The 14,771-nt window shown below is 46.8% G+C and overlaps 1 protein-coding gene across 1 annotated transcript in view; it reads left to right on the top strand.

Annotated features, from left to right (window-relative positions):
* Mob3b (MOB kinase activator 3B) overlaps window positions 1-14,771 on the top strand; it is a 204,559-nt gene that overhangs the window by 163,306 nt on the left and 26,482 nt on the right. Inside the window, exon 3 of the mRNA XM_059254100.1 lies at window positions 8,987-9,189. Coding sequence (XP_059110083.1) covers window positions 8,987-9,189 — 203 coding nt within the window. The remainder of the gene's footprint in view (window positions 1-8,986; window positions 9,190-14,771) is intronic.

Genomic DNA, 14,771 nt, shown 5'->3' with positions numbered 1-14,771 from the left:
ACCAAGAATATTTTTAAGTTTTTTTTTTTAATTTTTTAATATTAACCAACACTTAACAATGAGAAGTCTTCACAGGAAAATCTAGATTTCTAGATCTTCTCCTTTCAGGCATCCAAGTCCATACCACTCCCACTCATTTCAGCCTTCCACTTTACTAATGTTCCTTTATAATCTTTGAATTTTTTTAATATGTCACTCTTGGTTCTTAACTAAGCAAATCACTTAATTAAATTACACAGTTTAGTTCACGAATTTAGGCCAATTCTCATCCCCCAGTCAGATCAGAGAGGGCGGTTTTGGTTTCCTCTTTCCCGCTTGTTCACCTTGATTGATCTCATATGCAGACAGAGTGACACCATTGCTTGCTTGGGCCCTGCCTTATCTCGTGTGGAAAGAGCTCCCCTCCCTCAGCCTGTGTGTTGTAGTGTGTGTGTGTGTGTGTGTGTGTGTGTGTGTGTGTGTGTGTGTACCAGGCGGTCACAGCCTCCCTCAGCCTGTGTCCTGTAGTGTGTGCACCAGGTGGTCACAGCCTCCCTCAGCCTGAATGCTATAGTCCGTGTGTGCACCATGAGTCTGACTTGAACCTTCCTAGACCTGTTCTATCTGGAGAGATTCCCAATAGCTATGTTCCAGCTTCAGACTAACTTCTTGCTTTTTGGATCTGGGAAGCTCTCTTTCACACTGGAGCCTACTCACCAATCTTTCTGGATCCTCCCCACTTCCCGTGGAAGATCAAATTATATTTCAGTGTGATAAAACTTGTTCATCACATCCAAGGCCCTGGGTCCAGTCCTTAACACCACAGAATAAATTACTAATATTAGTTACTTCCACCCCCCCACCCCACTTCATCCTACCCCACCCCCCACCCCCGTCTTCCCCTTACCCCTCCATCATTATGTGTCCCTGGATTATTGCAAACGTTAAAACCTCCAGAGTTCTGCATGTTGAGGCTTTTCTGTCTAGATACAAATAGGCACTTGAATATAAATGTAAAGCCTGGTTTGCAGAAGGAAATGCCTCTTCCTCACCACCAGTGAAAAGCTGAGTGAAAGATGTGCTTCTCCGAGATACTGAGAGAGAAATATGTTTTCACCGCCGCCAACTGCCTTAGACGTGACAAGGCTAACGTGCGTGAGTCTGTAGCGGTTTCCTGGGGTCTCTCATTAGTGATGATTCTCAGAGTGTGACTTGAGGGCCAAAGCTGGGAGCTGCAAGAGTAAGTGCTCATTACCGGCATGTTCCTCGAGCTCACCTGCTCACCCGTGAGGCTCTCTCACCGCCTCTGCCCACCCAGGCTGCTGCAGCAGAAGTACCGGGGCTAGTGAACATGTCTTCGTTTCCACAGTTCCAGAGGCTGGAAGTCCAGCCAGGCACGGCACATGCAGATCTGATGAGGGCCATGGCTCATGGACAGTGGTCTGCTGTGACATCACACAGGGATTTTTTTTTTCTTAATCTTTCTTTTTAGGTTTTTTTGAGACAGGGTTTCTCTGTGTAGCCCTAGTTGTCCTGGAACTCACTCTGTAGACCAGGCTGGCCTTGAACTCAGAGATGTGCTTGCCTTTGCCTCCCAGTGCTGGGATTAAAGGCGTGTGCAACCACACCCGGCTACAGGGATGTTCTTAAGGGAGGGGCTAAGACCATTTATGAAATTGCTGCTCTTCTGATCTTATTGTCACCACCTCCAGCCAATACTGTCATTATGGGGCAGTGGAGATTTGACATGTGAATTTGAGGAGGATTATAAGTTACATTTACCCAATGAATACTTCCTGAGAACTATCATATGCTGGGTACAGTAGCTGACAGGGGTATAACTTTGAACAGATATATTCTCTTATGTTACAGATGTCATGGTCTTCTGGGGAAAACAGCAACCAAAGGCAGGAAATAGAAAAAAAAGACAATATAAAATCCTGTGTTAAAGTCCCAACATGAAAGAAATATAGGTTGTTAGGGAACTAGACTGAGAGTGGGAGTCAGGAGACCATTCTGGAGGGAATAATAGTTTACTTGAAGTTTGGATAACAAATGGGAGTTGGCCAGACAAGAATCCATGGGAACTACAGAGATAGCTCAGAGGTTAAGAGCCCATGCTGCTCTTGGAGAGACTGAGTCCGATTCTCAGCATCTACGTGAGGTGGCTCCCAGCTCCCTGTAACTCCAGCTCGATGACACTCCTCAGACACTGCACTCTAGCACAGCTTCTACTGTGAATACACGTAATTACATTCTTTTAAAAGTATTTGGAAAGGGTTGGTGGTGAAGAGATGGCTCAGTGGTTAAGGGCACTTGATGTTCTTGCAGAGGACTCGAGTTCAGTTCCCAGCTTCTGCATGGCATCTCACCACCTTCAGTTAACTCCAGTTCCAGAGGATCCAGTGCCCTCTCTTGGCCTCCATGGACACCAGGCATGCATATGCTGTACATACCCACATGTAGGCAAACATTTATGTATAAAAGTAATTGCCTTCAAAACAAAACACAAAGCCCAAAAAAACAAAACTCTGGTATGTGGCAAGAGATTCACCTTAACCTTGGAGTCGGACACACGTGGGAGAATCTTGGCTCCTAATGGCTGCAGTACAGTTGCAGACTGTAAGATCCAGATGAATCTCTGCAGATAGAGAGATGCATGTGTGGGAAATCACGTTTAGTAGCTTTACACCGTGGAGGCAGCAAGCTAGTGGCCTTGGAGTCCTATACAGACTGAGTTCTTGGTTAGGTTTGCACTTTAGGAGGGTTCCCCACCTGCCAGGTGGAGAGAGAACTGTGGTAATAAAATGAGGGAGCCTGGGAGGGGAAGGTGCATGCACCTTGCAGGAGGTGCTACAGGTGGCGGGAGCGGGAGAGGGAGGTGGGAGGGTGGGAAGGGGGGGGGAGAGTGGGAGGGTGGGGGCGTGGGGCCCTGTGGTTAAAGGGTGGTTTGTAGATGAGAAATAGTCCAGACAAGATGTGAGACTAATGACCCTTCACAAAAATGGAGGACAACTAGTGAATAAAGGATATTTTTCTTTGTGAAGATACTCAAAGTATCACCTCCAAGAAAAGGGTCTTGGTCCTATTTGAGTACTGGGATTACATTCATAGGCCACCACTCTTGTCCCAGACGACTAAGGTTAGCTTGCGTGCCTGCTTGCCTCCCTCCCTCCCTCCCTCTCTCCTTCTCTCCCTCTTTCTTTTCTTCCTAATTGCTTTTATTGTCCATCCGTAAGGAATACTGGACTCCAGTTTTCTTGGATCGTCCTCGGTCAGCTTGCACCTCTGTGTCCATACTGTGACAGCTGAGAACAGAGAAAACCATCCAGGAGCTGGGTGTGGGTGAGGGGCAGCCTGTGGCAGCTGGGTTGTGATGCCAGAGAAGCAGAAGCCGCATATTGCATTTACAGTTGCTCCTTTGTGCGGCTGAAACAGTACTTTCTATGCCTGGAAAATAGCATGTCTGAACGAATTAATAATCTGTTTAGAACATATAATCACATGTTAATCTTTCCCTTTCTTCTGCGGCAACCACTGTGAGAGACTAGAGGGCAACACAAAGGGGCCGGGGAAGGACCGAGGAAGGGAGATGGAGAGTAGAGGGGTGGCCGGTTTATTTCTAACCATTTGCAGCTGTCAGCTTGTTTGGGGACGTTTTTCTTTTTAGGCAGAGGAACAAAGTCCTGCTACACGCAATTGTTTTCTTTGGCATGGTGAACAGACACTTTCTTGAGGCGCACATCGAGATAACACAAAACATCTGCTGAAAGGACTCTCTTCTCTGCAGCTGAGTGTGCTGTGGAGAGAGAGTGTGAGGCTTCTGCAGATTTTCGGGAGGCAGGGCAGTGTGGCTGGGGAGGGAGAGGAAGAGGGAGTAAACAAAGAGGAGGGGATGTAAAGTCTTAAGAAACATCTGTGTTCGTTTCTTCCCTGTGCGACCCAACTGCGTTTTGTCTTGCGAGAGTCCTGGAAATGGTATGTCCTCAGCGCTGCTGCCAGAAGTCTGTTTTCTTTCCTCACGTGTGTGGGATACTGTTTGTATTCCCGAGCTATTAAAAATGAGTGATTTTTATGACTTGTAGAGGGATTTTCACATGCACACTCCTATTACTGGACTCCAAAGACAAAAGGGACGGCGCAAATGCCCTCCAGCCTGCATGGCGGCTTAAAGGACAAAGATGGGCATTTCCAGTTGTTGTGACTGACGTGAGATTGGGGTCCCTGAAGGATGGACTGGGGCGCTAGGTTTCCTGTGTCATGACCAGCTCCTTGGACAGCTCACATGGTATGCCCCCATACCAGTTTTCTTCCGTATCGACTTTTCAGAGAACTCTTCGTCGTCGTCGTTGGGAAAGGGCAGCTTCATCTTCCCTCTTTCCTTTGCCCCCCTGGCACCGTCTCAGCTGTGACAAGGAAGAGCGGTCTATAACAATAGGAATATCTGACCCCGTCTGCTGTGTGCCTCTGTCTGTCTGTCTGTCTGAGCTCCAGCCACGCATTTCAGTGTCAACATTCCTCAGCTGAGGATACCGAGCCTCCTGGAAGTTACTATAGCAAACCTGCCCCAGGGTGGGCAGCGTGGAGGCTCCACAGCTGGAATCTGACGCAGGTGTGATTGATGTTTAACCAGTGCCCTAGCCCTGGCACTTAGGTTTGGAGAAGTAAGAGCCAGGCTACTGTATTCCACTTTCATCTTCTAACAAGTTTGTTTCTCTGATCCTGCCCACTGGGTGGAATTAAAGGAGCCGTGAGAACTCTGTAAAGCTTCCCAGCAGGGCGGAAAGCAATGGTCTCTAGAATTCACACACTTGCGTTCAGAACCCTTTCATCATGAGCCCTGGACGCTCTGGATGCCCTGAGTTGGTCCTTTCCCTTTCTGAGCTTTGATGTTACCGTGAGCTGATGACCGAGGAGCTCCACCCTACTCGGAGAGTAATCTAAACAGGTATTTCATATCCATCCCGCCCAGGCTCTATGCTGGGCAGTAAGGAGTCTTCTGTGAGGGAGACTGATGCAGCCCCTGTCCTTATTTAGGAGGGCATAGTCCTAAAGCGGGATTCTTAATAGCTGTGCAATAGTTTGTGACCTGCGTAAGAAGACCTCAAGAGAAAGACAGCAGATGTCACAGCCCTGATGCAGATGAGGGAAGAACAGTCAGTGACTAGGTGTCTACAAGGGTTGAGGAATCAGCATGTTGCTTTGGAGCGCTCTCCAAAGTCCATAGAGACGGGTCCTTCTGCTCTGCACCTCCAGAGCCCAGGTTTCAGCCCAGCACGACCACAGGCCACATTCTCATTGCCAAGCGTCGGTTCTTCTCACCAGGGGAAAGAATGAACGTGGCAGAGCTCAGAAGCTGCCCCTTTAAGGTCTTGTATGGCTTCGGACCCTTTGTCAACCTTCTGCCTTCTCTGATGCGCGATTCCCCCCCCCCCGCCCCCACTCTGGTCTATATAACAGGATAAGAGGAATCATACAAGCCACAAATTTGTTTTTCTTTACAGAGTCTGAAACGTAAATATTCATGGGCATTTGAGGGCCTAGTGGCAGGGAGGGGAGAGGAAAGAAAAAGCAAGGAAGAAAAAAATGGGTTAAAGCTCAGAATTTCGTGGAATTCTTATTTAATTTTCTTTGGGAGAAAGGAGATTTACTAAGTCAGAGATGAAAGGGGAGTCTGCCCGGGCCCCCGAGAAGTTACATTCTGTGCTGGGTTTAGCTCTCTCGCTGAATGGGGCTTGGAGATCAGAACGTTGTGGTTAGACAATTCATAAACGCAGCAGGCTTTGTTCAGATGCAGGTTCTTGACAGAGTGCCGAGACCTCTGGAGCAGCAGCCGGGGCTGGGGAGCTGTCTCGTCAGCACCCAGCCCTCAGACCCACCTCACCCTTACCCCAGTTCCCCGGCCTGCCTCCTTCTCAGGCTGGAGCAGAGTCCGGCTGGAACCTCATGAGTGAGTGCCTTGGATTCTGACCTCTGCCCAGACATGTTTTCCTCCTCTCGTTCTGGAATCTGATCTCACCCTAGTCCTACTTTGGGTTGACTAATTCTGTTTTAGTACTGGCCCATCTGTAAAGACCAAGGCACGCCACGTGACCCCAGGGCATCGAAGTCCTGGGAGTTTTGGTCTGTCACTTCTTTGTAGATCACTCATCTGAATATGTTTTTCCTTTGGAGTCTTAAAATTTCCCAGCTTTAATCTGAGAGTCACAGGATGTAAGGTAGACTGGGCAGGACAGAGGAAAGGCATCTCTTGAGACTCAGTTATCAACTGTAGATCACTTAGAGATCTGCTGGTTATCTTCCTCATTTTCTATCTCAGTTCTTATCTACCTGTCCAGGATGATGTTAAACCAGAGTTTAACTCCAAACACCTGAGACGTGCAGTCTGCTGCAGTGGAGACTTGGTGGACACTGTCCTAAGACATGCAGCCTGCTGCAGCAGAGACTGTTGGTGGACACTGTCCTAAGACATGCAGCCTGCTGCAGTGGAGACTTGGTGGACACCAGCCTACATAACTTTCTGATTGAATACAGTGACTGCAGCTAATCTTTCACCACCTGGAAACCTAGATTGAAAGAACAATGGAGTTCATTAATGATTAAGAAAAAGGAATTTCAGATTCTTTTCCTATCCTATAGGCTAGATAGCATTCTTCATTACAGAGTTCTCCCTTCTTCCAAAAACAGCACGCAGCATCCCATGTCAAAACTATACCAGGACTGGCAAAAAGCTCTCATGTCTGCTGTGGGCTCTCCCCCTTTCCGAAGCAGGAGGTGCTGGATTCACATATTACTGAAATAAAACTACTGTCCTTTCTTGATCAGTTTTGATCGATGATATGTTCCTTGCCTCACTTGTCCCAGATATTTTTAAAAGTGGAACTTAAGTATGAAAGACGGCCACTGTCCCTAGAACTAATCACAATGCAAGACATACACGTGAAAAGGTTATGGAAAATATGCAAGGTAGTTAATGATTAAGAAAAAAGGATTTCAGATTCTTACTTCCCGCCCTATAGGCTAGATAAAGTTGTTCTTCATTATGAAATTCTCCCTTCTTCCAAAAGCATTTCTCCCCATTGGCAGCTAAGTACCTGTTAGCTGACCTGGACCTGGGAAGGCATCGTCCGATGCTGTGGTCTTCTTCCCCCTGCCCTTCTCTCTCCATCACCCTCGTTTGTGCCCCTGTGCCATTGAAGAGTGATTTCAAGTACTTCATTACGATGATCTGTTGAGTGGTGTCTCTCACACAGGCCCAAAGACAAGTCAAACTGCAAAGGTACCTGTACTTTGGATTCTAGAATTTGACTGATTTGAAATCCCAGCCCCACTGTTATATAAAACTTTAGCCCATGCTCCAGAGCCTCTGTGTTACTCATCTGTGAAATGGGAATAGTAAAACTATTTCACAGGGAAAGATGACATATTCATCCTTCTTCAGCTTGCCTCGCTTGTCTTAGAGGGAGTCCAGTCATCTGTATAGGACACTCTTTGGAAGATTCTGGTCCGTCTGTCAACATTCAGTGGTGGTTTAGTGGCCCCATTTCACCAGAGAAGGTTCCAGAACTCAAGTTGCTACCCTCACCCCATCTTTGCTCTGGTTTTACCTCATCCCTGGATCCCAGCACCTGTTGCCACATCATTCGGGCTCTATGCTGTACCCACATTCTCCCTGGGTTTGTTCAGTGTGTTGCCTTTGACTTTCAAGAAAAGCTGGTATCCATGCAGGGACCTGGAGAGGCAGATCCCATCACAGCCGACTGCAGACAGATTCCGCCTCTGCTCTTCTGCCCTGGAGGGAGAACGATACCGGGAGATTCACCCGACAGAACATCTCATGGCAGACAACTGCCCAGATCCCTGCAGAGCTAAGAACAGCGAAACCCCAGGCTTCTGCGGACCTGGGCATCCTTATGTCACAACTCTACAGTGACCTGGAACCTGGTGGTTACACCTGTCTTTTCTGGACAAGAACATCTTCCTTGTAACAGTGCCTGGATGCAGAGAGATGGGGTCAGCCCCCTTTGTGAGCTCCTGCTGTGTTCTAGGCACTATAGGAAGATCTTGCACGTTGTGACTACCCCCCACCCACCCACCCACTGTGCAAGGAAAGCCTTGCTCTGACCCCTCCTTTAGAGCCGAGAAACCAAAGAATAAATAACTGGGCCTGGTCATAGAGCTGGAAAAGAGAGCCAACCAGGAATTCAAACAAAGTCTGTTTAACTTTGAAGTCCATTACAACTGGCTTCCCATTAAAGGCAGGGTAAATAGCAAGAGTGTAAGTAGCTTTTCAGAGGGAGAGGGGAAGTGGCCTTGCCATTCTGCTACTTGCTGCTTCCACCCGGCTGGAAGTTGTGGTCATCAGATGGGGAAATTGGAATGGCTCTTCCCGCCACCTGCCTTTCCCCCACCACGAAAGCATAACCCCTCCAAGAGATGGAGCCCAGCGATGGCGCGCGTGCGGTCTGTGAATTGTCCAGCGATGGCGCGCGTGCGGTCTGTGAATTGTCCAGTGATGGCGCGCGTGCGGTCTGTGAATTGTCCACCTTGGCGACAACACCTTAGGAAACACTTTCAATCACAATCTGCAAATGGGTAGCTTTGTGGGGTGTGTCTAATGTGGAGAGATGTTTGGTTTCAGTGGCAGGAATTTTCAGAACTTCAGATTAATTGTTAACCTTTTTCAAAGATAACGGATTTACACAAAACTCCAGATTTCCGAAATCACCTTGAAAAATCCAAAGTTCTGCTATCCCCGAGCCCCCAATCCCCTCTGGCCACTGGTCGCTGGGATGGAGTAGCCACCCACTTGGACCTGGAAGTGAGATGGTGCTCTTTAATCTGCTACAGTCCTTTTTCCCCTGGGTCCTGTACAGTAGGACTGCCTTAGTAAGTTCCCCCTCCCCCACCACGGCGTATCCCCCAGCCACCCTTTCTCTCCTCTTGGACATAAGGGGAAAAGATCCTTCCTAGAGGCTTCATTACCCTTTTCTTTTTGTTCCTCTAGGTGTTCCCTTTCCAAAGAACTTCCTTCAGATCTGCAAGAAGATCCTGTGCCGCCTTTTTCGGGTCTTCGTCCATGTCTACATCCACCACTTTGACCGGGTCATTGTGATGGGTGCCGAGGCTCACGTCAACACCTGCTACAAACACTTCTATTACTTCGTCACGGAGATGAACCTCATAGACCGCAAGGAGCTAGAGCCCTTGGTAAGTGTCTCAGCAGTACGTCACCATACACTGTGAGAACTGTGGAAAGCTGGGGTAGGAAGGGGCTGTAGAATTAGACAGCGTTCAATCAGCAAAGGAGCAGGGTGCATCAAAATGTCTTAAGTTTCTCTCCAGGAGGTGAGATAATGTGGTGACATTATTCCTATATAATGATTTGGGCCAAGGAAGCTAGATTTAACGCTTAACTCTGAGAAAAAATTATTTACTCAATTTCTTAGAGACACTTCTATTTTTTTTCCCTGAGACAGGGTTTCTCTGTGTAGCCCTGGCTGTCCTGGAACTCGATCCTGTAGACCAGGCTGGCCTCAAACTCAGAGACTCACCTGCCGCTGCCTCCCGAGTGCTAGGATTAAAGGCGTGCACTACCACTGCCCGGCTGAGACACTTCTTTGATCTATCACTATTAGTCAGTGATGGTCAGATACATTTATTTTCTTAGTCAGTAAATGAACATTTAACACTCACTGTATGTCAGCTGCTAGGCACGCAAAGTTAAATAACTTCCAAGGACACAGAGAGAAGTAAGCTAAGGCAGAGTTCTGTGTCATAGGGAATTTGCTCTTTTTACTGACTCCCCTGGGGTGAATCCATCGTGGGTTTATCATTTGAGATTAAAAACATTTGAGAGTAAGCTCTAGCTTTTTATACAGATGAGTGGAGTTTGCTTATTTTATTGTTTTTAAAAGAGATTTATTTTTATTTTGTGTATACGTGTTTCCCTGCATGTATGTTTGTGTACCATGTATGCATGCAGTGCCTGTGGAGGCCAGAGGAGAGTCTCAGATCCCCTGGAACTGGAGTTACAGGTGTTTGTGAGCTGCCGTGTGGGTGCTGGGAATCAAACCTGAGTTCTCTCAAAGAGCAACAGGTGCTCTTAACCACTGGGCTATCCCTCCATCCTCTGGGTTTATTTTCTTCAAAAGTCCCTTTCACTGTTGGCTTTACTATGTGCTTGAGAAATCAAGGACCCTCAAAACCTTTGTAACGGGTTCACTCTAATGTGGATGCTTGCCTCACAGCTGTCCCCAGTGGCACTAGTGAGTATCTGTCTACCCAACAGGATACATGGCTTTATATTAAAACCATGAGTTGTTTTTTTTTTCTCTTGAGAAAGTTAAAGTGTAGTTTTGCTAAATATAGTTGGCAAAGTCAGTTTTGTACAAGTGTTTTTTAATATTGAGCAAAGTACAGAGCCCAGGTGTCAGCTCTACCATTTACCCGTCTTTGTCCGCACAACTGAAATGATGTTTTATTAGGATTTGGGTACCTGAGGTCAACAGCTCACATGACTACCACCGGAAAGACACTGTAGTATAGTCACATATCCCCACAGTAAGAGCTGAGCCCAGCTGTGTGGAGAAGCAGCAGATCAGAGAGGAGCCAAGCAGGCAGAGAAACAGGCATAGGGATACTCATTTGAAGGATCTCAGTAGGCTCAGGGCACACAGGCTCTTCCAGTCCTCTGTTACCTTGCCTCACCGTCTTTGGTCTGACAGCCTAATGTGGGAGGTGGTTGGCTGTGGGCTCTAGATTGACTGGTTTATATTAGCTATGTGTGAACAACTCGTGAGTAAACTGTTTGCCACCTCAGGTATTAACTAGCTAGGGGCAGGACAGGGGGTCCCTCTTGGAGTTAGCAAGGTCCCAGGAATTAAAGAAGCAAAATACAATCAATCAATCAATCAATCAATAAATCAATCAATAAATCAATAATAAACAAACAAGCAAGCAAATAATGACATATTAGCTATACATGTACTATATAACTATTAAAGAAGATATTGGTGAATCTTATGTTACCTTTAGGAGTTTATTTCATGATCTACAATTGCACCATGGAATACACACCAAACAGTTTACTTTGCATACAGTTGAGATATCTCTCACATCATTGGTTAAAGAAGAGATGGTCATCTTCACTTTCTTTCCATTGGATTCTTAGAAATCTTTTGGGGACAGCCCCTGAGTTATCTCTGGGCATCATCATAGGACTCACATGGAAAGAAACTTAAAGGCATCAGTGGTGGTGGGTTTCCTAGTTTGTCCTGTGCAAAGACTGCTGAGTGTAAATAACCACCACGAAGAGTGAAAGGTTGTACAAACAGCTCAGGGGAGTGTAAATACTGGAAAGTGTTGATAAAGCTAATCTCAGAAAATGTCAAGGGCAGTGGAAAGAGAGGGGCCTTGTCAGTGAAGAGACACGAAGCACTGTGCTGGGCCATGGAGTCGAGTTCCCATCCAGGGTCATGTCCAGGTAAACGGGAACAAGTCCCCAAAGGCCACCAGAAGTAAGAGCTCTGCTAGACACTCACGCTTTGCATTTTGCTGAGTTGACACATAAATGTTAGCTGGATAGGGCTGGACATCAAGTTCTCCTTTATGCACAGAAGCATAAAGGCTATTGTGGGGTAACGCTGGGGGCAAGTCAGCAAGGAGAGAAAGCCTTCCTTTGGCATCTGGAACCTCACTGTTGTATTCTGTTATTGAAGAGAGGCCCCAGGAGCTGGAGTACCTGGTGGTACCAGGAGCTGCCTTGCAGTCCCAGCCTCACAGCCAGGCCCTGAACAAGCCAGCATTCTACAAAGAACTTCTTTGGGGGCCTGGGAGAAAAACATGATTATCCTCACCGGGAATTGTTAACAGTGGAAGTAACAAGAGAAGCAGTGGGTGCCCCCCCCAACCCCAAGTTTGTACTTCTTTACCTCGTACTTAAGATTGTTTTCTTCCCACATTTATGTTTTGTTGATCACAGTGGCAGGAAAATTAATTGTAATAAGTAGTAAGTAATCTTAAAATAGTTATGTAGAACTGTATGTTTACTTGTTTATACAAGCTCAAACCCGTAAATCACAGGATTGGATACTGTGAATGTTTCTGAGTTTAATGATCCTATGATGGCCAGGCATGGTGATGAATGCCTATAATGCCAACACTCTAGAGGCATACTCAGAAGGATGGCTGCAATGTTGAGTCTAACCTAATCTACATGGACATTCCAGGCCAGTCAGGGCTCCGTAGAGAGAACCTGTCCCCAAAATAGCAATAACAGGGGCTCTTCAGAGCACTGGCTATTCTTCCAGAGGACCCCAGATTGATTCCCAGCACCTTCATGGCAGCTCATAGCTGTCTGTAACACCAGTTCCAGGAAATTCGACAACCTCTTCTGGCTTTTGTGGCCACTAAGTATGCACATGGTGCACAGACATATATACGCAGGGAAAATACCCAAACATACAGAATAAAACAATTTTTAAAACCCACGATCATAGGATGCCAGGCTCAACTGCTTAGCATATCCAGCATCACTAAGAGTGTTGTACTTGTGGGTTGGCACTGATGACATTGTGCTCACTGATGTTGCTGGATACCTGACAAATCAGCTAATGTTGCAAAGCACATATTGCAGTCAGAGCTAGCATATCAAATCAATACACTTAAATTTGTCAAGTATTTTCCTACATTTATTTATTGTGTGGGGTGTGCTTGTGTTTAGACTTGCGTTTGTCTCTGTGCATGTAGCTGCACACAAGTGCATATACATCTGGGGGGCAGACAACAACTGTGGGAGTCAGTTCTCTCCTTCCATCATGGGGTCCCAGGACTGGGACGTCTAGCTTGGTGGCAGAGGCCTTTACCCACTGAGCCACTTCACTGACCCCCAAATCCATGTATTCTTACGTTGTGTAGTCCACTACTCCATATGTTCAAAGCAAATCGTTCGGAGATCATGTTTTATATAAGAAGGTTATGTTGTAAGGGGTAAACTTACAACACAGCCTAAAAAATGCACAATGCTGAGTATCTTCTTCTTCATTCCCAGAGGATGAATACTCAGGACTTTGCCTTCAAGTTCTGCTCATGCATTCTTCATAGGGTAGTGCAGCTAGAGGTCAAAGGGTAGCATTTGTTCAGGCAATTTCCTTCAAAACAGCAGCATTGCCGGAAGTCCCCCGCCATTAGTGGGCCATTCCTGGAGTCATACTTAGAACCCCACAGTGTGGAACTTGAAGCCTCACCTGGTTCCTCCCCTCCGTGCATCTACCAGGACAGCCACCGTCCTTTGGGTCAAGGTTCACCTGACTGCATTGGAGCAGTGCCGGCTGAGCATCTGGCACGTGGATTATCTGGAGGATCCAGGACCCCACAAGGGTAGGAGACTCAGTATCACACAGAGCCAGCCTAAGACTCAGCCCCAGGGCTCACACCCCAAACCTTCACTTACTAACTTGTAACCTTTAACAAGATACTTAGTTTCTGAAACCATTGTTTTCCTCACCGTGGAGTAACCATGATGTAATTATAAAAATTAGAGATTAGGCACACAGTAAGTACATAAGAAATGTTAGCTATTAAGTCAGATAATGAATTTACAGTAATTAGTACTCAGTAAGTAGAACAACCCGACTTCTCCCTTCCCTGGTTCTCATGGCCTTTCATCCATCCTAGTGATTTCTTAGGTGGCCTCAGAGCAAACGTACTTAATTCTATTTGTATCTGTCTCTCCCTTGGGGTTGTCAGTTCTGTGAGGGCAGCCAGTAAATAAGATGTGCACCTGAATTGTCCGTGGCTTGGGACGTAATAAATACTTGTTTTTTGTTTTTTGTTTTTTAATTTGGGCAGAGTAGTTTAAGGATGATGTACCTCTGTTCAAAAGGATTATATGTAGCCGTTCCTCCTTGGTACCACCCTTATTTCATAATTGCAACTTAGCCACTCATTTATTGGGACTAACATGTCATCCTGACTGATTTATAATTAAGATTCAAAGCAAATTAAGATGCAGAGCAGTGAAGGGATATGTTTAAACTGTGGACCTGACTGCGCATTCTCTGCCCCAGATTACAGATTGATTCACCCAGGAAATGTTGAACATGCTCATACCACCTCAGTGTCCTAGTGCCGAAGACACAAGGTAGCCTGCCCTCCGTGTCTTAGCATGGAAAGTCCCATGTCCTGGGAAAACCTTGGTCTCCGGCAAACTAGGACAAATGGTCAGGCTTCTGAGTAGGAAATCAATTTGGAATTCAAAAGCTGGGAAGAAGTCCCCCTGGACAGCCCAGTGAAGGCCAGCAGGACTTTCTGCCTCCAGAGCTTGCCTTATGGCCCCACTGAGACCTCACTCAGCCTCTGCCACCAGCCAGCCCCCTGGGTACCCAGAGAAACACAAGCCATTCTGCTTGCTCTCCAGCAGGGGGCTGGCAGGATGCCGAGACAATCCATTTCTCATGTAAGTGCAGCCCCTGAAGATGACCAAATTCACGCAAGTTCACGGTGGGAGGGAAGGATGCCCAAGTGATGCTGGTAACTGGAAAATGGGCCAGGCCGTGATTGAATAAGCGGGTTGCTGCTGTTGGCCCTGACTGCCTGGGAGTCAGCTGACAGAACTGATCTAATCAGAATTATCACTAGCAAGCAAGACTAGCAAGTGCAGTGTGTTGATGGCCTTTCACTAAAAACAAAAGCAAATTGGAAGAGGGCGGGTCAGTGCAGCAGTAGCTGTGAATAAAGAGCTGGTGGGGCTACTGGAAGAAAAAGACTGGTGATAACTGAGGGAACTAGTT

The sequence above is a fragment of the Peromyscus eremicus genome, chromosome 2, assembly GCF_949786415.1.
Source record: "Peromyscus eremicus chromosome 2, PerEre_H2_v1, whole genome shotgun sequence".
In the NCBI taxonomy this organism is placed as follows: Eukaryota; Metazoa; Chordata; class Mammalia; order Rodentia; family Cricetidae; genus Peromyscus; species Peromyscus eremicus.
The sequence above is the reverse complement of the archived record's forward strand: the minus strand, read 5'-3'. Positions and strand labels throughout refer to the sequence as shown.